The sequence below is a fragment of the Pithys albifrons genome, chromosome 9 (genome assembly GCF_047495875.1).
Source record: "Pithys albifrons albifrons isolate INPA30051 chromosome 9, PitAlb_v1, whole genome shotgun sequence".
Taxonomy (NCBI): Eukaryota; Metazoa; Chordata; class Aves; order Passeriformes; family Thamnophilidae; genus Pithys; species Pithys albifrons.
In genome coordinates this window covers 15977149-16001763 of record NC_092466.1, presented here as the reverse complement: position 1 = coordinate 16001763, position 24615 = coordinate 15977149, and the positions used below count along the sequence as shown (strand labels likewise).

Below are 24615 nucleotides of genomic sequence, written 5' to 3'. Positions count from 1 at the left end.
CTTTTGTTTTACCATCAGGAGCTACTGGCATTTTATCATATTATCTATGACTTACTATGCATCAAAAGAATAAATTCTTTGGTCATGTCCCTTACAGCATATGCAAGAAATCAAGCATAATCATTCTTCTTTGTATTACTGCAATGGGAGAAAAGGGCAGCAACATGGTAGGCAGATGTAAAAATGCAGTAGGAGTGAAAGGAACTGCAGATGAATCATTAAGCCTTACCTCTGCAACTAAAGATGCATCCATTATTTACTTGAAGGATGGTGTTTCACTGTTCATCTGAATCCGTATGATCTTTAGCAGTTTACTGCTTTTCTAGAAGCTACGCATCACCACTGCTCCCTCTTTCTTTTTTTCCTATCATCTCAAAAATAATGATCTTGCAAACAAAATTCATACTTTTCAAATGACAGAATTCAGAGACATAACATTTGTCTAGAGGACCAACAGCCTGACTCAGGAAGGTGTTTTGCTTTGTGGGGGTTTTCAACTGTTCCTAAATATTGAATGTCATTTATGAATATCTTATCAGCACAAATATGATAGAGTTAGCTATCAAAATACAACATGAACTTTGATTCCGCAAATCATTGGTGTCATAAATAAAATTTGAACGTGTTTTCACCTACACTCTCAGAACAACAAAGATCACAGATAGAAGTATAAATTTAGCTTTAGACGAGATTACACATTCTGGTAAATGCTAAAATTAGGTCAACGTGCACACTGTCTAGGGTAGGCAAACTGGAAAGCAAATACTATAATATCACATTTTCGTCAGACTACACAAGATATTTCTTATAGTTAATTTAAAATTAGTATTTTGACTATTTTTTAAAATAGTAAAGCAATGAATGTTGTTTTAAAAAATGGATCTTGACTTTGAGTGTTGGGCCAATTACATAGAGCTGATTTCTCACTATAGAAGAAGGGAATTTACCTCTCTCACAAACCTGATTAAAATGAATCAAGTACCATGCTATCACCTGGCACTAAAGGATCTATTGATGTATTTCTGTCAGACTGGTACGAGCAATTTTCCCCTTTCTATATTTATTAAAGTAAAATAAGATCTTAGTCACCTTGAAAGAACACAGAACATGTTGTGCACTCTCTGTTCTTGACAAAAGTCCCAAACACTGCAGCTATCAGTCTCACCAGGTTCATAATGTAAGTGCCTAAATATACAATTGATGTGTCCTGGGAAGAATTAAATTCAGAAAAAGCTTGTTTTAAGTCATTCAATATCCTTTCATTTTATTAGAAATCCCCAGAGTATAACTTTGCTAATCATGTGCCAGCTCCTATTGTCAGTTTATATTTTCTCAGCTTGGCTGTTGTCAAGATTTATTGACAATAACATTTTGATACATACTCCATCAAAATACTGTGTAAATACACAGTGTATTAAGTACATCTTATGATCTTTGACCATACATGCCGTACCATAAACCCTTCCCACACAGACCTCATTAATGGTGCCATTAAACTGTTGTGACTTAGGCTTTTTCTGTGAAAGTGGTATCTGTTTGCAGAAATGGGCAGCAATAATTTTTACCAACACCAGAGTATCAGGATAGCATCTGGAGACACTACAGATGAAGCGAAGAACTCTGAACAGAGGAAGGGAACTGCAGCTTTCTTTAATGCCTGCAGCATGGATGCCATAAAAACAGTTCAAGCTCCTGCTACTGAATTCTGGCAAAGGACTTTGCCCTAGAATACTTTTATAATGGTTTGCATATTGTCTAGGAAAGCCAGTTTTAAGTGACCGAGAAGAATAAAGCTTGCTGGTTTCAAGCGTTTTAAGTGTTTTGTAGATTTTGGTTTCTTTTTAAACACAACTTCTCTCCCAGTATGTGCATCATATCTTAATTCCAAATTATTAGTAGTGGTTTTACATAGCAGAAAGCTGAAAGCTAGCTGCACTGTGAAACCCCCTCCCTATATCTTTACTTTCCAAATTGAAGCAGCAGTAACTTAATTGTAATTAAAGAACTGTTGTCAGCATGAAGATTTCTCCTTTCCTCTAATACCTTGGATTACTCTTGTGGCGTTAGAATTTTGGTATAATACAAAGTATTTACTCATACCTGTTATACAAGAGATCATCCATCAACAATACAAAAGTAATCCTAGATTACATAAGAATTTACCAGTGAATCCTCAGTATGATTAATAGGTTCTTTCTAACAGTTGTCATTTTAGTAAGCAAAAAACTAATTTCACACATACAAGATGTAACTGGAAATTCTCCAATTAATTGTAAATCTGATTGAAAGCCATGTGAAAAGAGCAGACATCTAATGTGTTTATAAATTATAACAAACTACTTTCACTGTTGCATAAATTATTTTTAAAAGTACTAAGAAAGTTCAAGAGGAAATCTTTTTAATATGGCTAAAAGGTCACATTTCCTAGTAGAGGAAAGAAACAGTGCCAAATTACAGAAATAACTTTTTTTTTTAATTTAAAATACAGGGTACAGAAGAAGACCTTAAAAACAGTAGCTGCTAAAACATTAAACTTAACGAGCAACTTAAAGATCAAAGGATGGTAACATTCAAATCACAAAGCTCTTTATGACTTTCATCTCTGCAATAAAGCTGCTATACACTGACTTTAGAGCTATACAGGGTTTCAGTAGCATCCCCTTTACCAACACCCACCACCCAATAAAAATTCTACTTGCAGCAACAGACAGGAAAAACAGAAATACAGTTCATTACAGAAGAAAGCAGACAGAGTCTGATTATTTTTGAATTGCAATTTCTTATGCTAGGACTTTTTTATTATCAATAGTTTTTAGGTAAAGTGGCAAGGATTAAATTTGAGGGAGAAACTGAATTAGTTGGGTACTATCAAATAATGAGCAAACACCATTAAAATTACTGGGTTTGACATCTCAAGAGTTACATTAGAGTCAGAGTATTTGGCAGAATTCAATGCAGAACTATTTGCAGATGAAGTACACCTGGTGAACACATTTGTCAGTATTAAGCCAAAAGACACTTGGAAATTATCCAGTGTTGAGTATTTCCAAATACGCAGTGTACTACTGTACAGTCAACAACACTATTTTGATACTAGCAGGATTCTACTTCTGTTTTAAAAACAGTGAGTCACACGTTTACAAGTATTATACTACACTGGCAGCTTCCCCCTACAGAAAGAAACATTGCATAGATTCTCTTGATACTCCCACGCCCATGCCAAATCCCACTTAAATCATGGGTTTGGTAGTATTCATATATGTGTGAATACATACTTGTAGTAGATTTTCACCAGTGCATTTATTTTAATGCCCAAAAGGGACCAATGTGATCACACTGCATCAAGCTAAGAACCCCTCTGGGTAACAACCATATCAAGCCACTAACTTGTTGAATTGTTACAATATTCAGTTTTAATTTAAGAAGGTAAGAGGTATCCGTTACAGTTCCTATGTCTTCCAAAGGTTAATTACTCCCACTTAGATTTTCACTGGCATTCTTATTCTGAACGCACTTGGTTTGAGCTCTCAATGACTGTATCTCATTATTTTCCCAAATTAAAATATCTTTGACATCAGACATCTTTCTTCTCTCTACACACCTCTGGAACATGATCAAATAACCCCTTAACCTCAGACAACTAAAAGAGATCTATGAGAACACATTCAAGAATCCAGCACAGATTTTGTAATTCTTAAATCATGCTTGAAACTGTAATATATAATATCCTTTTTCTAGCAGTTTCTTTTTCTCAGTAGTAGCAAACAAAAGTAACACTCCTTATTTCTGCTTTTTATTCCCTGATTTTGGATCTGAGATAAAACAATGACTGCACTTTTATTAATATCACACCAGGAACAGAGGTTTAACTGATTATGCACCATTATAATTAACTGCTTTTCGGTGACAAAATTTTGGAACTGTTTTCTGGAACATGCAAGTGTAAACTGCTTTCTTTATTCTGGATATATGACAAGATTCTTGGCCATGTTAAAATGAATGCTGATCTATGAAGTCCAGCTCACCAAGTGATCCACGTTACTCTACAGAGCTGCCCCAAGCTGTAATAATTTCACCCAACTGTCTTCTGAGAACTTCATGTTTTCCATCGTGAATAAATATACTGAATAGCAACAAGTCATGAGGAGCAGGTCAGACAGGAATCCTTATAGCTCACTGTCTGGCCTTTGACAGTGGTCAAGAGAAAATACATGAATACAAAAACTGCAATAAGAAGCTCTGCAGCTAGTCTACTTTTCAGTTCTTACAAAATTCTAATGCAATGATTTGTTGCCTCCTCAGTGCTACAATATGGATAGCAGTCTATAACATTCCCTATTTAATTTTAAAACACTTTAGAGGTTTTCAGGATAAAAGCCCCTCAGCTATTCATCATTCTTCACACACAAGCTTTCCCACAACTCTTCAGATTTCTATACTTTTCCTTGTCCGATTATGCTCTTTTTGACATGAAAAAGTCAGAACTGTTTCAGAATCAGCATCCAAGATGCATGTGCACCACTGTGGGCCTACATAGTGGGAACAAGAGGTTTTGTTGTGTTACACGTTGGCTCCTGCTGAGTTTTCATTTTCACAGGGGGCATCATACCTCCAGAGTGCCTTGTTCAGAGTCAATCAAGGTGTAAGTAAAGTCAGGATGTCCCACACACCCTTTTTCACTTAGCATTTATTGATGCTGAATTCAGGCTTGATTTTATGGGAATCTTTTTCTTAATCATTTAAACTTAGAGAAAATCGCAGAAAAGCAGAGGAGGAAGACTTGGATAGCTAATGGATTCTTTGTAACTGCAAAACACCACCTCATATTTTCACCCCCACCCCTGTTCACTACTCTTTTACACGCTGGCAAGTTAACCTTAATAAATATTACTTGTTCAGTGATCTATGTATTTTTCTGCAGAGAACTTCTATTCCATTACAACGCAAAAACAGACAAAAAAGTACTATTTTAACAAAACATTTGCAAACTCAAAGTGAACAGATTGCCCTGTAATCACATCCTCACTCAGTGGGGGGGACCCATCAGGATCCCACAGCAATCTCCACTGCTGCTACAGGATAGCCTTTGACCCTGGCTTACTGTCGGCAATGGATACATTTCTCCAGACCTGGAGAAAGTGCCTGGCAGAACAGATCTGAGTCTGATGATTGGGCAGGACCTGCTCTGTGGAGTCTGTAAATCTTCAAACTATGTACACAGATTGATACAGGGAGGAAATTATCTGAATTTTAAGCATTTTGCCCTACTGTAAGAAGCATCGATCAGCTAATAGTGTCTGTCTCTAACCATCTCCTCATTCAGGGTTCATCTAGCAGACATTAGGCACCCTGAATGGTCAAAATCAGCAAAGGCTTTCCTACTCAAGGCTCAAGAAGAGGACTCTCCCACCATTCAGTTCCTGGAAGGTGGGTCCCAAAATCTACACATTAAATAAACAAAACCAAAACACCCTTTCCCCAAAAAAGCACACTGAAAAGAAATAGTATTGCAGTTAGCAGTATGGCACAGAATCAGGAAAATGATGCAGAGCAAAGTAACAAAGAAGAGGTGAAAGGAAAGCATAGCAGCCTGCCCTAAGCCCAGAGACAGGAGATGAATCACAGGTTTTGTGGCCAGATATTCAGATAGGATCAGCCTTATGCTGATCCTACAAAACATAATAGGGAGAGACTATATCAAGGAGGAAGCATTACAGAGAGATTTCCAGATTGACAAAAAAGTGCAATCCAGTTCAAAATAACATTGGCAATGTTTTTACCTTTTTTACCCCCAGTCAAAAAAATTGAGGCTCAAAAAGAGAATTTTTCCACTCTAGCTTCTTTTACTCATTTCCTTCCAGTCTCAATTGATAGAGTGGTGACCTATACCTAGTAAGTATCAAAATCTACTCAACTTCTATGCAGCATTTTATAACTATAGAATATAGCGAAACACAAACATGAAGCTTAAGCGGTACCAATCAGCAGAGCCATGCTGCAGTCTTCCTGAAAAAAATACATTGCCAGCCTCAATAACCAAACAAAATAAACAGCTGAAAAAAAGAAGTTTAAAAGTACCAAAGACCAGCACTCTGTACCTTTTAAAGCCATTTACCTCCTCCAAAACCTTTTTTCTCTGGTGTGCTGTTATTGCAATTTAACATATTTTTTTCTTGGTCAGGCCATTTCCCTCTCTACTTTCCACAGTGCCAACAACTAAATGAAGTACCAAATATTGGCCTCAACACACAAGGAAAATTGAAGATGCTCTTATTGTTCTGGAATACAGAGGGAAGCAGGAAAATCTATCAATCTGCCACAAGAAAACTAGGCCAACCAATGAGAAAGCTGGCTTCATACTTTATTCATTCCTCAGTAATCCAAAATGTTAAAAGCAGGAATAGAGCTTTTTTTATTTTTCCTAGAAGACCAAGGCATTTTCCCATGGACCAAGGTAAACGACTTTTGTTCTTAAAAAAAGTTTTATCACTGTTCTATTTCATGCAGTTAACCACAATGTTGAAAACAAAGAAAAGCATACTATTAGTAGTATAAATAAACTGTACTTCTTGACATTTCATCACCCCTTACTTTTCAGCTTACTGACAGTGACTAATGATAAAGAGAGAAAAGCAGAGGGATGGGTTCCACAGGTTCCCCCGTTGAAGACAGAACTTGATCCATTCTCCCAAGTCTGATAACCATTTTAGCTCTGAATGAAACAAACTGGAACTCAGAAATAAACGAGGGATGATTCCCTGCCAGCACAGAGTTGAGCTGTGGTACTTCTTGCCATGGGATGCTCCAAATGCAGGGAATTGGCATGGGATCTGGAGAGAGGCTGGATCAGGCTGTGGTAAACCATACCATTTTGGTAAACTGAATTCACAGGTACTATTACTAAGTTGCAATGCCTAGAAGATCCTTGTGGGAAATAGCACACTGTTACTCTACCCTAGGCATCTGCTTTAAAATCTTTTAATTTGGAAACAACGATACTCGGATACATCATGACTGTTTGGCCTGCTCCAGAACAGCCATGTGTATTTTTATTGACAGTCCAGACTGCAGAAAATGAAAAGCTTTGTAACTATAAACATTTAGAAAGTCCATTTATCATATCTTTACTTATTCCAAAACAATATTAGTAACTGAAAATTCATATAAAACAGCAAAGCAACAGGTAAAAAGGACAGGAAACTTAACTGCCCCAGTTCTTCAGACTAAAGCTTCTTCCAAAACTTCAATAGGTATCCAGTTTCAGAAAGGAAACATCAGCCAACCAAAAAGGCTTACAGACTAACTAATCATATGGAATGACTGACTCAACATATAAAATACCATCGTTTTGACAGAAACTTTCAGAGACAAAAAACAAATCAACTTGACTTCAGTGCTCTTTAATAAATGACTGTTTGAGGGATTTTAATTGTTTAAAACAATCACTCTGCTTCAGCTAAAGAAGCATTCTGGAAAGCTAGCATTAAAAAAATACTTGGTCTAATCTTTTCCAAACTTAGGCTTGGCATCTATTTAATAGCTTGGTAACCAAGTATTCCATTTGTAAAGCAGTCATAATAACAATACCAAATAGTTGACCTGACTTCTTCAGTTATCTAAAGAAAACAAAAACTCAACAGCATTTTCATACACGGTGAGTCAGGCAACCAACTCCTTTAGTCTTATTAACAATACATGAAAAAATATGGAGGATATTTTCAATGGAAATAATTTTGTCCAATTAGCAATACTGTTATATTACTTATTTAAAAAAAAAAGGATATCGTCCTAATCAGCAAGTTACAGTTTAACTGTGTAAAACTGTTATGAAGATTATTTTATGGATCAATTTACTAATGGACTAGTTATTAAATACAGACACAAATTAATGAGAACAGTTTCAAAAATAATAGTTTATTAGAAACAGTTGTATAATGATAATCAATAAGCATGAAGTACTTTACAGCAGTAACTTCATTTGCTGTACATGCAGAAAATTATGATTTATTACATTTATTTAGCTCTTATGGTTATTTTTTGCTTCATCAATCTATATTGCTGACTCTTTACATTGTTATTTATAACACATAATTGTGCAGAAAGTGGAGAGAATTACGAATATTACAACAATAAATTACTGCTGATGTGCTTTCCCCCCACATTTTGAGTCTCAGAAATTTCCTTATTCATCCTTTTATTATAGTAAATATTAGTATTAATAAAGTAAATAGAAAAAAAGACAAAAGCGTTAGAAAATTTCCTTTCTCTTTTTCTGAACATCTCATTAGTTTAAACTGAAAAAGAAACAAGCACATCAGAACTAGAACACCTGGTATAACCCCACGAGGACTAGTGAGTATATAAATATGGCAGGTAACTCAATCTCACATGAACAGCAGATGGCATTCATTTAATACATGTTAAATCATAAAAGTAGATAAATACCAAATCCCTATGATTGACATCAAGTCACTTTCTGATGTTCATAACTCATATGTTGTCCTCTTCTACCCTTCCTCAGGTGTATTTGGGATCCACAATAAACAGGTCCTCGAATCCTAAAAACTTAATGTAACCCTATCAGCACCATTGCTAAAGAAAGGAAAGGAAAGCAAAGGAAAGGATGACACAAAACCACAACCCTAAAGGTGGCTTACTGCTCACACTGGATGAACTTAGTGTTCTTACCCAGTCTCCCACCATTCAAGATAAAAATTATGGAACTTCCCTCCACAAGACTGTTATATGATATAACCCAGGCACATTATAACCCAGATAAACTTTCTGAGAGCCTGTTGTTTACCAAAAATGGAGCAAAACCTCTCTGTAAAGAAGCAAAGTACCGACATTATTCTCACATGCACCAACAGTTTAACAGCTACCTGAATACTTGTCATAACTCCCACAGCTTAACTCTAGCTTCTGAGCACCATGTAATACAAAGTCCTTTAAAAATCATGGTATTGCACTTTGAAGTTACCTGAAGCATAATGTGACCAACTTTTGCTATTCTCCCTCTACAGATAATTACCTTGCTATAGGTGAGATGATGTATGACTCCATCAGGGACTACAGTAAAACAAAAATCTAATGATGAAAATCTTGGTACAATATAATTCACAAATACATGCCCAATACAAGAGCCTAATAACGATGACATTCATTAAAGAGGGACTAACACATTGTTTATTTCCAGTGGAAAGCAGGCTTTCATTTATGCATTTTCATCCTGCTTCCCTTCCTGCACTGGATATGTATGGGTGGAAAATTGTGTCTTCTGCAAAATTAGCAGATTTCTGAACTGCTACAGCCATAGCTGAGTACAGTTCACTAACCTGATCTAATTTAACACAGAGCTATATGACAAATGTACAATGTAAATAACACTAGCTAACGTCACAGGAGGAATTAATATAGTTCCTTAAGCTTGGATTTGCTTACATATTGAAAACTTCAGTTTTCTGGCTCACGACCTGCATGAAGAACAATAGCACACATTAAGATTTCATCTTTATCACTATAATTATTTGAACTATACACATTTCACAGTTTTGGAAGGACAGTTGCAATACTGTTTGAATGTTGCCACAAAGGTGTAGAGAAAACTGGAAATTAAGCTTTTCCTCTTCCTTTCTAAACAATACAAAATGCTGGGATGGAAAACAACTCTGATCATTTTGGCTGTTCCCTCTGATCATCAGCAACATATCTGGTGGGTCAATATAAAATTACGGCTGGACACAACCACGTTGAGACCTCTCTACTCCACTGGCTGCAGTTTTAATGAGAAACTCTAAAGAGGCAGAGCTAGAGATTCAAAAGATTTTTCTTGTTTCTAAGTTGTGCAATAGGATCAAATCCATCTGCCTGGCCCCAATTCCAGGCACTGCTGAACTCCAGGACTTAATTCAGATCTCTCTAAGGGCCCATGCCCTCACTTATTTCAGTTCCACTCAGCAAGTTCAGATGAGAAGGATAAAATGAATCAAGGATCAAAGGTGATGAGGGAAGATGTAATGGAGGGTTTAAAAAAATAGAAGAAACTGGAAAGTCATGCGAGACTAAAGAAGTGGTGGAGACAGTGAGCTGAAAGCAGAGCCTGCAGCACACGGCAGTGAAAGTGCAGAGGCTACAGAGAAATGGAGCAAACCAAAGGACGAAAAGCAGAGCTGAGGAGAAGAAGGCAGGTTTTTACTTTCTTTCATGTAAACAGTGAACAAAAACAAGATGCAAAAAAAACCCAAACAGGTAGAAGTATCAATGTAGTAATAATAACAACAATAATAAAAAGGAAACTGCGGAATTGAAAGGTTCTGGGAATGATGACACATGGGACAAAGCACAGAGGATGGTCCATGGAAGGCAGAGAATTTTTCTTAGTAGTGCAAGATTCCCCTAATAGGGCACATGTCAATGTATACAAATTCAGTAACTTAGGAGTGCTGGTAAACTTGATACCTCAAAATTGGTTGTAGTTTTTTGGTTTTTTCTCCCTCTCTCTTTCATTGTTGTAGGTTTACTGTTGTGCCAGATTGCTAGCACATACCACTAGAGGAATCTTTCCTAACAAGTCAGTATACTTCCTGTGAAAATTCTGTAAAACACAGTCTGTTAATGAAGTTGCTCACAAACAGATTATGATCTTCTTCTACCCCTCTGCCCTCAAAGAAATTTATACTATGCACATTAATTTGCAATGCAAATATCAAAATTAATATTGTCAGGGAACTAGTAATATGCAGTAATGTTGTGTTCAATTCTTCCATTATGTTTTCCTTTAATTTTTCCAGGCTTGATTTGGTTACTACCTGTTTTAACCTTATTTTCCATTCTATGATGCAATTTGTTCTTTTTTCAAGTCAGAGTACACGTAAAATCTTTACCATCCTCATTAATACTTTTGACTGTAAAACATGCATTCTTGGGGACTGCTATCCCATAACATAAAGGTTTTATGAAAAGGCATTATCCAGATTGCTATTAGAAGGAAGAAATCACAGAAATTCTTCAATAAACAAGGAGAATCATAAATGTTCACAATTTGGAGGCCTCAACTTACCAGGTTACTTGAAAATCATCATAACTTAATAACACAGAAAATCCATTAAACTTCCCTGTATGTTACACAAAGCCTACAGTATATATGCTGAGAATACAGGCCAGTGCCTTTACACTTTCATTAGTTTTGATGAATAGCATTTTCAGAAAACAGCCACTCATCAAAGGAAAGCTTAAGATACAAACTTAAAAGAATTTGCTTACTTATGCATAGCTATTAACAAATCCAAATTCTATATGATGTAGGGATAAATCTCAGGTTTTTGCAAAGATTTATAGGTCTATGAGCATAATACCCATAAACTTCTATGTACTTGTGTTATTGGCAGAACAAACTGCTGTTCAGATAAGATGATATCCAACTAAGTACAGAAAAGCAGCTGTCAACAACTCGCAAGACCATAATAAAAATTGGAAAAGCAGAGCTTTCATGATTAACCATACCTACAGAATACTCCCAAATCAGTCCCAGGCACTAAAACACAGTTGGAACCAATTTTAAGAGAAGGCTGAAGAATGGCATGTTCCCACAAAAAGAACAAAGCCTAAACTGTGTTCCCTGTATTACATAAGTGCCAAAGTAGATGAGAAAAAAGTTAGTATTACAAATAATACAGAGTTTTTAGCTAAATTATAGTTGAGAAGTCTAGAACTAGACAGCAAACTTGTGATTGATCGAAGTTAATTACAGTGGATTGAAGAAGCATATACCCAACCTTTTCGTGTTTTGTATACTTTTATTACTGTGATGGTTTGGATGCTCTATAAGAAACACAGGAAGGGAGGAACTTTAAAATCAATAGGCAATTTTTCCTCAAAAATCTAAGTCCAATGGCATAAATAGCAATTCTTTAAAACATACATCGATATTATGAAGCAGTAAAAACCAAGCTGGCACCAAGCTCTGACTCTCAGATATGCATAAACAAAGTGGAAGCTGCAGGAATACAAATGTATGTTTCCTGTGTGCTGTCAGAGCAGAAGCTCTGGCTTGGTAAAGATACTCTGCCCTTTAACTTTCTCATTTATGCCAGCTTTGTATTATAAAATGAAGGCAAAAGACAGAAGTGAGGAAAGTAATGATGTATTATCTGGAACATGGTTGAATCAACCAGCTGCAAAATTTGTGATGACAGAAAGTCTCAAATAGGGAGAAATAGTGTACAAAAATACAGTTTACTTTGGCTATTTCTGCCAGAAAGTTTCTGGGTCTGTGTTAATGACTAAGTATTAAGTGGACTTTCAGAGTCACAAGAGTTAATACAACACTTGTTTTAAAGCATCAAACATTTAAACAATATTTGTGATTTTAAACCTCTGAAGACCACAAAAAAGGAGAATGTATATAAAATATTAAACCTTTAGAGCTTCATTTTAATAACATTCTTCAGACCCCTTCCTTCTGGACCTTCCCTCTTCACCTCTCTACCCACCACTCCATTTCACTCCTACTCTTCACCTCACCTAATGTCTTATTATTCTGTCAGGATATTTTAAAAGGGATAAGAAAAGAAAAATGTGCTTTGAGAAAACTGTTTCAGAATGGCTTCAAAAAAAAAAAGGTGCATTTTCAAATGCTTAAAGAACAACCCATTTCAAGGACTGACAGTACTTTGGTCCCAAGGGGCATCAATTCACGTAACTCCATTTAAAGCACCTCACTGCAAGAAATGAAAATACATACACTTCAGAAACAAACTTCTGTTGCACATCTTTCGGTAAGCAAAATTAAATCAATTTTATTAATATTAGGTCAGTTTACAAAACAAACAGAAAAAAAGAAGGTAAGAGAGCCAACACATACTAAATCTCATCCTGTTTAAGACAAACAAGGGCAGTAGCTACTCAACTGACAAATTATACCATATCATAAAACCCCAGCTTCATTTAGGACTTTGCTATAGGTACCAGATTATATCGACTTCTATAATAAATCCTCCCATCCCACATGCATTATTCTTCTCCTGGCTAACCTTACCAGTTTACTTTTACCTCTGTGTAAGTGTAAGATCACAATACTGAAAACTTCTAGTCTGTGCCAAAAAAAGGACTTGATTTCTACATTAAATTACCAAATTAATGAACTGTTCAATACTGTGAAATAATTTTATCTGTTTCCAGATATTCTCATCCCATTCTCTTACAGTAACTTTCCTCAAAAAGTTACACTGAAGACATAAAAGCAGCAGGATATATGGCACTGTTTAAGACATTTACAGTTTAATAATAATAAAGACAAAGAAATTTTAGCATGACTTGTATAAGCTTTGAAAGTTATGTATATGGCAACTATTAAAGCAGCATGTATTGTATTTTAGACCCATTATTGGTTATGAGAGTTCTGTTTTCTTTAGCAGGATTTTTTCACGCTCCTGCTGGGTTACCATTTCCAATAATGCCAATGCATCAGTTCCATCCAAAAAAGTCATAATTTGGAAGAGGTCATAGTACCAATAGCGTCTGCTATTCACACCCAGAGAAGATAACCCAGGTACAGATATTTCCTCATCAGAAATAATGAAGAAAAATAAAGTATTTTCAGTTATGGTATGATAAGGTCACTCTAGATGAATACGTAACATGATTAGACTAATATTTGAAGACTTCATCTCTAACACATTTCTCTTCTCTTAATTTTGCTCTCCTCAACCATCTGTCCCAGACCTTCTAGGTCTTTGGGGTATTTTATGTAGGTTTGCTTTATATTAGGAATTTCTTTCTCAAACAGTTTTTTTGGGTTTTTTTTTTTTTCCAGAGAAAGCATGTATAAATATGTATACACACATAAATAATGGAGCAGGAAACCTGTTTCTTTTTCTTTTTTTTCTGCCGCTTTGAGTCTTTGAGTGAACACAGTAAGCTAAGCAAGGTGAAAATATTTGTGAAAACCTTTATAACAAGAATCAGCCTACCTTCTTTAATATAACGCAGTTATTTACAAATTAGCAATGCTATATTAGGTCTCACATCAAGAAAGAAAAATATGTGAGTATTAAGATGTGGAAATAAAACTACTGAATAATATTTTTTGTTCAGTCTTTTTCAAGTCTTGCTTTGTTTGCTTTGGCTAGCTTAAATGCCAAGCTCTTTGGAACATAAAGAACATTTTTGTGATCTATTTTTACAACAAGACACTTATATCAAATAAACCATATTGATATACCCTAAACTGAATATAGGAGTGTAAAAGACAACACGAGACATGAAACAAATACAGTAATATAATAACTTTAAATAAGTTCCAATAGACATGATATAAATGAATGTGACATAAAAGTAATTTTGGGACAGAGAAGAGTGTGGCAATGCTGGTTTCAGAAGACTTCTTAATGTTTGTGAAGTGCTTTGAAGATGTATACCCCTCTATAAGTATTACGGCTATGGATTACCACTGGAGCCATGTACCCTCACTGTGAAATTGAGAATCTGAGGAATTTGAGACAACCTCCAATTTAAAGTCAGAAGAAAGGCATAGATATAAAAATTATTAAGAATCCTATATGACACAGAATTGCTATAAGCCATACACTACCATAAGTTTTCTTCATTTCTAGCATGACATTTAAAACAGATTTCCATAGGTATATCTGTGGGTAAAATTTGTAAAAATATCAAACTTCAGTAACAATGTTGGACTTTTTATTGAATGGAGGAAAAAAATAGTGATGGTACTATCAGAAACGGATGGCATTTATACCTTCAAAGTATACTCTGCACAGTGATATGAAAATATGTATTGAACTGAGAACTTCTGAGCATAAAAGGATAAAGTTTATAACACCACTTGACAGGAGAAAAGAAAGTATAAAAAGTAATGTATCAATATACTGTCCAGTTCACATGGAATAAACCAGTACAGAATGTAATCTGCTAATTCCTGAAATTTTCAACTGTAGAACTTTCACACTGAAAAAAAAGGAGCAAGACAATTTTGCCCCATAGCTCACATTTGAGCAACTCAGTCAAAAGTTTAACATTCCCGTTAGCACAGAAGAGAAAAATGATTGCAAACAATCTTATTCTCTAGAGTTACACTTCAACAACCCAAACACACTGTTGAAAACATAAGGTAAAATATTGATTCAACATAAGAATTTCTAAGTATTCAGCCATAAAATCTAAAATGAGAAAACTGCATTATCCTAAAGTGATATGACTCCTCCTTTTTGGGTCCACACTTCCACCCCTACCGAGAGTGAAGTGGTGAGAGCAGATCCCACAAATTAGTGATTCAACAGCTGTATTCTTTGCGGGATGGGGGGGGGGGGGAGGGTGGGTAATTCCCTTTCTCCACCCATGTCCCAGTATACAAGGCACAGAAATACATGTTGCAAAGCCATAAGGACTAGAATCCCTTTTAACAAGATACATTCTAATACTTTGTGAAGCTACAGCTAAGTTTTTCCTTTTGGTCCATATCAGGCAAATTAATCCTGTTTCCAAAGCAGTAAAAGACTAAATAAAGATAGTGACGCAGAGTCCAGAACAAGGGGGCGAGGGGGATTTGTTTGCTTTGGGTTTTAATATAAAATAAAAATGAGGGAATAGTTGCTTTATCAGCTTATATTTTGCTTTTATTTCTAGTGTGATTGTTTATCATTGGGAGCATTCAGACAGTACTGAATAGGTCTAGTGTTCATATGATTTCAAAGAAATTCTGCAGACTTCCCCACCTCACAAGCTAGAAATAATTGGTCTGAACCTGTCTAGAATAAGCATTTCTTTGGTGACTTCACACTAGCTTTCAGTCACTATGTGTCAGAAGTATTTTTAGCGGCAATAGTTTTAGTACACATATACCATAAAAAGCCTAAATTGTCAAACTCTGCCAAGGTGCCAAACTCAGCCAAGGTTCATGGTCACTTAGGTGAAAAAACCATTAAACCAACAAATTCTAACTTCTAGATTTGCTGGTAGGTAACATTCCTGAGCACATAAATGAAATGTTACACATGCACAGCTTCACCTCTTAACGGTTTATGAGATAGAGTAGAAGTAATTTCTCTTTCATGTTTGCACAACAGTTAACAGAGTTTGGCTGCTTTCTTGCTTTCCAGAAGAACACAGCACTAGGGAACCAGCATCCCTATATAATAAATATATATATGAGAAGATGAAGCAATCTGCCACAAACCCCTCAAACTGTTTATTACATTGTTTCATCACAGTATTACTGCATCTGACTATACATTGCTTTACTCACCTCTAGGTTTTTTAATTGTTAAAGCAATCCAGAAGGTTATGCTCCATATGTGAAAGCTCTCTTTCTCTCTGTGGGCCCATAAAACTGAATGGAAGCAGGCAGCATCTACAAGAATATTGTCTTTTGCCCACATCTCCCATGCAGCTACAAAAACAAATCTAAGAGTGCTAATATTTGAGCTCTTTATCATTATTTTCAGCAGCTGGCCAAATCTCACAGGTGTAAATTCAACAAAACTAGTTGCTCCTGGAAAATCGTTGACACATTCAATCAAATTGTCACTTCTATGTTCCGGCTACCGAAAACTACTATCCTCCTAACACAGATTTTAAACTTTTTCCTTTTTACCTTCAATATTTACCCTTATTCAATGAAAAGAAAAAAAAAACAAACTCACACAACAACAAAATACAGAGAGACTGTAAGAGGAAAAGGATACGCTTAGGTGGTACAAGGTACCATACTTGTCCAATACAAAAAAAAACCCCACATATTTGTTTGTATGTTTTATATCAACTAAGGCCCGCTAACCAGCTCTCAAGTCAATGGCTATTTGTGATTAAGTTTTAAAAAAACCAACACAGTACCCTTCTAATGAATTTTGACCAAGTGTTACCTGAAATGTGTTTGTTTAGGGTGATAGGATCAAGTTTGCTACTGAAGCCTTAAATCATATGCATAAGGGAGCAAATTCTCCCACCTACCACTTCAAATACACCACCTCCCCCGTTCATCTTTTCTCACTTCTGTTTCCAATTCAGCTTCTTTTCTCTGCAGTGAATATATACTCGACTAGTCCTTACCTCAGTAAAAATTTCTTAAAAACCTAAATAAGACTCTGTAAATCAATATTTCAGAGTAAAGATCTCTACAGACATGCCAAGTGTGAAATTTTTAACCAATAGAAAAAAATAACTCCTGCCTGCCCAAGATGTCGACATCTCATAATTTTGGTGAGTCCAAGACCTAACAACATAGCCAGTTACATACACTACAGAAGTAGCAGTAAATTTATCACCTAAGTAAAAACTCAAATTCATAAGTAACTTGGTAATTTTACTCTAAACAAGCCTATTAAAATTGAGAAGGAAGTGCAATTATTGTATCCTGTATATAAGCAAAAGTTTCCCAAATGAATATTCAGCACACAGCTAATCAGCATCAAGTCATTCAACAGTTATAGCTAAAACTGAACTGGAGCATATACAACACATCTGTACATTTACAAGCACAAGCTCCCCAGATGTTATAAATTACTATCTTTACCAGTTGCCTCCTAAAAGTGTTGACTTAAAGAAAATGCAGTGAACAGTGGAGATGTTCACAGCAGGAATTGTCAACAGAACTAAATTCAACAGTAAAAGATCTGTTGATATGTGTATGATCTAAAGGGTAAATGTCACAGAGCTATTACTGCTTGGGTGCATTACAGGGACATTGCTTTCAGCTGTACTTGATACAATTACAGAAAGGTCTACTACCTTATTACAACACATACCATTTATTCAAGTTCAGCTATGTGCAACAGGCAACAAAACATCATAAGCTATTTCCTAATTGAAAAAAAAAGAGGCGAACAGCAAACTTAGTCATTTTATACTACCAAACAACTCAGAATGATATTGGAGATTGGATAATTTCAAATGGTTGAGCAGAAACTTATGTTAAAAAAGGAGACATCAAATTCCAAACTTTATTTAGAGACAAGAGAGAGTTGTATGTTAATGACACGGCACTCCAGAAGGCAGTTCAGCATTACCGATACCATTTATTTATTGCCCGGACAGTCTGAGCCCGTCCCGTTGCCGGCGGAAAGGTGGACGAGAGAGTTCCATCAGTTCTGCTACCACTGACATTTCCCAAACCACCGCACGCAGCATGCAATTTACACCAGGGAAAGCACAGCTTCCCCGGCTCGACCCGAACGCCAGCAGGAGTTTCCAAACTGAGAACAAACAAACAAACAAACAAAAAAAAAAAAAAGAAAAGAAAGAAAGAAAAAGAAAAGAAAAGACAAAAGGAGAAAGAAAAAAAAAACAACCCCAAAGTCTCACAGACTTTTTAAAAGCAGGGTCAGGGCTGTAATCTGTCAGGGCCGAGCTGTGATGTGCACGGAGCGGTTCTGCCTGCTCCGGAGCGGCGGACACGGCCGCGCCTCGGGATCCCATCGAGCCCCGCGTCTCCCCCGCACCCCTCTGCTCCGGGACACCTTCCGCCCCGCGCCAGGTGCTCGCTGCCCCGCGGGCCGTACTCACAGGGATACGGTGCGGTTGGGCAGCACGGCAGGCTGCAAAGTTTCCACCAAGTCGCCGCCGCTGCAGACCACTTTGATGCGGAGGGCCGGGCGGCCGGGGCCCTTGGGGCGCTCGGCGGCGCAGAGGCAGCGGTCCACGATGAGGTCGGGGCAGTTCCTGCTGCCCCCGCACAGCCCCAGCGCGGCGGCCAGCAGGCAGAGGCGGGGGCACAGCCCGCGCATGCTGAGCCAACGAGCGATCCGCCGGCTGCCGCGCCGCGCATGGCACGCGTCCCTCCGCGCCGCTCCGCGGGCGCCGCGGGCCCCTCCACGCCTCCCGCGCCCACCCCGCCCCGCCTCCCTCGCTGCTGCCGCTCCGCTCCGCTCCGAGGGACCCCCCCTTCCTCCTCCTCCTTTCTTCGAGGAGCCGCCGCTCCTTTCCTGCCGCAGCCCGTGCAGCCGCGGCGCTGGGCGGACCCCGCGACGCGCAGCGGGCCCCCCCTCCCGTCGGCGCTCATCGGGCGCGCTCCCCCGGGGGTCCAGCACCGCAGCCCTCGGGAGCGCCCTGCCCGCCGCTACCTGCGCCGCCGTGCTGCCAGCCCGCCGAGCTGCCAGACCGCCGTGGCGGTCCGGAACGGGGGAAAAACCGGACCGATGCGCCAGGGATGCGCTGCAGCCCAAAGCGGCGCGACCAGCGCGGGGCACAGAGCAGAAAATTAGGAGCTGGAAAAATGTTGCAAGGTTGGGAATCTAGTTTTGAAAATAGCCACCTTTGCTACCGCACTTCAGAAACCTGTGTGGCAAGTGCTGTTTGCACCTATGGCGGTGGGAAAGCAGCTTCAGGGCATGGGCAAAGGTCAGTGTAGACCAAGAGACAGGACAGCCGAGCCACTGCCCCCGGAGAGGGTCCGTGCAGTGAGCTGACATCAGACACCTCAGATGGTGCAGTGGACATGACCTAAATCAAAGGTTTGATCAGTAGTCAAAGACTGACTTCCATCATCCATTTCAGTGAGCACATTTCTACTGGTATTTGTCTGTCATTTATGGCACTCTGTGACTTTGGAGTATTCTCAGTAGTATTTTGTTATATGACTAGTAATTCCTAGGGTAGGTTTTCACCATCAACTGCAAGCTAGCCTTTCTTTTGCTGAAAGTGAAAAAAAAATCTCCATTTTGTAACAGGAAATTCAGTTTTTAATGGCCTTTTACTGAAAGGGCAGGTTCCTTTCCTTCTCTTACCCAATGGAGACTCACAACACATGTTTTCATTGCAGGATCTAGGCCAAAGTTAGTAATAGTCTGCCATAACTATAAAGCTATTTTAAGAAATAACTTGGATTTTATAAAACAATATTGTATTATAGTCCCTTAGGGATGATTTGTCCTGAACATTTATGATGCCCGTTATCACTGTATTCTAATACCTAATGGAGCCTTTAAGCACTATGTTATTAATAAGTGATAGAAGGGGTAGCACCCTTGTGAAATTCAAGGCTAATAGGAACTTTCTCAGGAACAATCTTATTCTGTGCAGTTGTTGATTTAAAGAATCATAAATATTACAACTTCTGCTCTTTTATTTTTAAAAGCAAAGTTGTGTAAGACTTACTGGCAGGCAGCAAAAGGGGCTGTTTCATGAGACTGCTCAACATTGCTATGGTTCCAGAATGTTATTTATCATAAAGAAACTCTATATAGTACCTAAATTTGCAAATGCTTTTTTAGCTTTGAAAAATTCTTCCTCATCCATACTGGTTTTGAAAGTACTAGTGAGGGATACACATTTATTGAGATGTAGCATACATTTCATTCACTGTTAACCTTGCTGAGAAGGAATGGAATTTTTCAGTAAAACTCAGCCCTTAAACATATTCTAGCAGAATTTTAACATTTTTTCCTAACTCACTGATACTGCAAGTTTTAAAAAAATATTGTTTTATTAAGAAACAAGAAGGTTTACATCCACACTGAAGCCATTTGTCACATCCTACAGTCAAGGTAGAGAAGGATTTACTCAAAACATTACAGGCAAAAAATAAGAGTAAACTCCTCTCAACTTCCCAATGAATCTGATCCTTTTTTTCTTGCCTTACTGCAAATGAAGACACAAAACTCAACTGTCTTCTCCTTTCTTTACTGTCATCTTCAAATATGAAGAATGTCAAATTTTTATGATGATTTAAAAGCACAGATGATGTTTCCTGCCCTGAGATCTCACAGCCTAAAATGGTCCAATTGAATAAAGGACCTGAGCACCTACACAGCTCAGTGCTGCTTCAGTTGTCACCAGCCCAGCACAGCAGAACATTTGATGCTGGCACTAACTAGTCATTTTCCTATACTTTGTAAGATGCAACTTCAACCCACTCATGATATACAAACAACTAAGTTTCCCATGTCTTGGAAAGGCAGTATAATCCCAAACTCCCTTGTGGCATTTTGAATTGAAAAGCAGCCAACATTGCACTGTGTTGGGTTCCAAAACTGCCAGTTTTAGACAGTTTTAGACAAACTATACCTGCAGCTTGGGTACCTTTGGACACTTTACATAACAGATTAGCATATAATAGGTCATGAGCACCTTAGCTGGGTTTTGGTGTGTGCAAAGAGAATTACAAGTCTATCATGTATGTTGAAGACAAAGATTCTTCGAGAATTTAAGTGTCTGTACTGTTAAATAGAACTGAGTGAGGGTTTGGACCCTTCAATTTCTCTCAAATCTTTCTAAATGTAACCCAAGGTTATTGCACATGTGTATTAAAAGGGACACACTTTAGGATATCTGTCTTTACAGTTTTCTCTCTTGGTTTGGTCAGCAACCAGAATGTGATGTGAGCTGATCTACTTTTTCACGTAAGCCAAACAGAACTTAAGAACACTTGAGTCCTAGAATGCCAAGTCATTTCCTGGCCAACAGAATCAAGACCAGAGATTCAATTGAAACATAAACTATTTTCTCATCTTAATATTTATTTACAGTTAAATTCTTGCTTTAGTTATTTGATTAAATTGTAGAACTGAGGGACAAATTTCCTTAGATCAAGGGACTAAGAAAATTACTAGATGTGGCTATTTTCTTTACATTTTTATTGCCAAGTGTCAAAAGTCTAAAAGATTTTTAGTAGGTCTGTCCATATATGCAGTACTTGAGAGGGAAATTTTATCCTGTGGCTGAATGTGTGTTTAAAAGGAATGTAAATTAAATTAGGAAGATAATCCTAAAAGGGTATTAGTCTGAATTAATATGAACAATATAAAAAGGAATCACAGGTTAGAGATACAGGTGATTCACTGAACTACTGCTTTACATTTCATTTAGGTCATGTTCCCAGGCACAAGACAGCAGCAGCACCTGCTTAGTCTTACAGGACATTACACAGCAATTAAGTACAAGAATGCGTTATACAATAATAGGAAATACAGGAAGGTAGAATGTAAATAAATGAATTTGAGTTTTGTTAGGATTTCAAAATTGCATGTTAGTATTGGACCAGAGCCATGGAAACTTTAATAACCACAAACAGGTTTTTGCCATAGCTTTTGTTTTATTTTTTATCCAGAAGTTGGCACTCTATCAGCCATCTAATTCCTTGAGCATTGACTCTTTATTGACAGTAGTAAAACAATGAATCATTTAATTCATTTCCTCCAGCACCTCAATCTCCCAATGCTTTTATCCCATCATGACTGTACATCATGATACTCATCGCATCAGCATAGCACTGTGTTATGTCTGTAAACCTTTGCAATGCAATGATTAAAAAAACTAGCCTAGAAATTATTTGGCCAAGAAAAGTGATAGGTAAAGTAACTGGGAGAAAAACAAGCCAGAATAGGTTTCCACTGGGACTCTTGGAATTCTATAAAAAGACCTTATTTGAAAGGTGAGAGAGGAAAAAAAGCAGAATGGATAAAAATATGCAGCACACCATTCATGTAGAAAGGACCCAAGAATTTTTATCTTCACACACAGGGAACTAAAACATCAGTATTAGAGGTGGGATAATCCTGATCCATAAAGGGTTCATGTATGACACTGATGAGATCAAAACACAGATAATAAAACAATAAAAGCAAAGTTTTTCAGAATTGCTATTTATCATTATGATAATTGGATAAAACTGAGTGCAAAAGCAGACTCTCAGCAAAATGATCCTGAAGTTACTTAACAGACAGTAATCTTTTAAGAAAATGTGGAAACTGAGTCATTCGGGACTGGAGTAATGAGAGCAGAGAATCATGTACTGGGGCAACAATGCTGTGTTAGAAAGAAATGACAATACAGGATTTCAGTTTCTGCTATTCTGCATCAGCACAATGAGAAACACCTCTGTATTGTTTTTATGTTAAAAAATTATAATGTAAGAAACCTTCAAATACCATTGTGTTGCTTTCCTTCTGCTTATGGCTTTGCAACATATTCACATTTATGAATTATGTCTGAAATCAAGATTTTTAAATCTTGTTCAAGTCAAGGGTCTGATCACTGCAGTCCTTGAAGGGCAACAGGTTTCCGAAAAGTAGCATTGAATTCTTCATTGAAATAAGGAGGTCTCTGAAGTTAGAGACCTCTTATAAAAATATGTGGCTTTATTTGCTCTGTAGCAGAGACAACATAAAATTTGCTCTGAAATTATACACAAATAGTAAAAAGCTATCAGTGTGGAGTGGAATAACCATCACAAAAGTATCAATGGGGAAATAAATAATATTTGAAGGAAAAATTTCTAGTGTTTGCCATTTCTCAGTGCTGAGCCAAGTTCTCCTCTAATGCATACTTCAGAGTTATTGCCAAACAATACAAAGTTCCCTCTCCCCCAAAATCAACATACCTACATGGGAGTATGGGTCAGTGTAAATTTCTGATGACCACCAAATACAACTTCAACTGTTGCAAAGTCCCTCGGCTGTTTCAGAACAGATTGAAATTGTTTAGAAATACTATTAATTACACGTATATTTTAACGTTCTAGCCTGCATCTCTGTGCTGTTTTATTTACTTGTACAGTAGCAGAATAACAACACTTTTGGATGGTCAGCCAAAGGAAAAGCAGCTTTTTCTTAACTTTGTGTGTTCTGAGGTCTCACCAGGGGTAAGGTTCAGACTGCAAAACTGCACTGAGAATTGAAACGTTGTTCCGCAGAGGTCAGATCAGAAAATACAGAGTGGATGGCAGCTGCCTTGTGTCCCATGGACCTAAGCATCTATTCCTGCAGGAATGCAGGGCTTTCAGGAGAGGCAACCCTCTCTCTCACACACACATTTCTGAGGTACACTGGGAAGACTTATTTTTGGATGTTATGTACACATGCCAGTGTTTCTCAGTGTTTTTCATTCCTAAGACACGAGAATTCCGACCGATTTACCAGCATGCCTTACATCAGAAAAAAAGGAGAGAAAAACACAGAAAACCTAGCACCCTGAAAACAGAGTAGTTTTCAGGTAGAGAGATATTTCATATTTTATTTTCCTATTATAGAAAAATAATTTTCTGTCATCTCCCTGCACTATGAAGGTCAAATGAGTCGTTTCCACACCTTTCTGAATTATGAAGATCTCTTAATACCCTCCTTTGTGCTTCTAGAAGTGGCAGTTTGCTCACTGTCTTCATTACAGAAGAGACAAAATGGTAAGTGGATATTCTAAGGTCAGTAAGATAACAAGGGTCAGATATAAACAGCAAAAGCAACATGTATTTGTGCCTATGGCAGCAGGGTTGGAACTAGACGATATTTAAGGTCCCTTCCAACTCTAACCATTCTATGATTCTGTTATTAATTAATGGACTTTAAACAGACTCTCTAGTAGTCATTAATGGAGTTTAGAGTTGTAGCATTGTCAGATAATGCCAGAACTATTTCTGTCCAGTGAAAGCTCTGGACATGACTTGGTACAGGCTTCAATTTAAAACAGCTTCAGAAGTATATTTGGTTGCTCAGGGCTTGTCCAGTGACATTTTTAATCACTATGCAGAACTAGATTTCCCTTTAGTTTTTGGCCACTCTTGCTGCAAAGAACATTTTTTTCTTTGCATCTCTATCCCCTCTTCTTCTAAGTACCTCTGAAAAAGCAAGTCTAGCTGCCATCTGCTCTTCAACTACCGATGAGATAATTGAA

At 37.4% G+C, this 24615-nt stretch overlaps 1 protein-coding gene across 1 annotated transcript in view; it reads right to left on the bottom strand.

The window, feature by feature from the left end:
* LOC139675766 (adhesion G protein-coupled receptor A3-like) overlaps nt 1-18801 on the bottom strand; it is a 264407-nt gene extending 245606 nt beyond the window's left edge. The window contains exon 1 of the mRNA XM_071563839.1: nt 18517-18801. Within this exon, the coding sequence (XP_071419940.1) occupies nt 18517-18737 (221 nt within the window). The 5' untranslated portion in view covers nt 18738-18801. The remainder of the gene's footprint in view (nt 1-18516) is intronic.
* Nucleotides 18802-24615: the final 5814 nt, after the last annotated feature.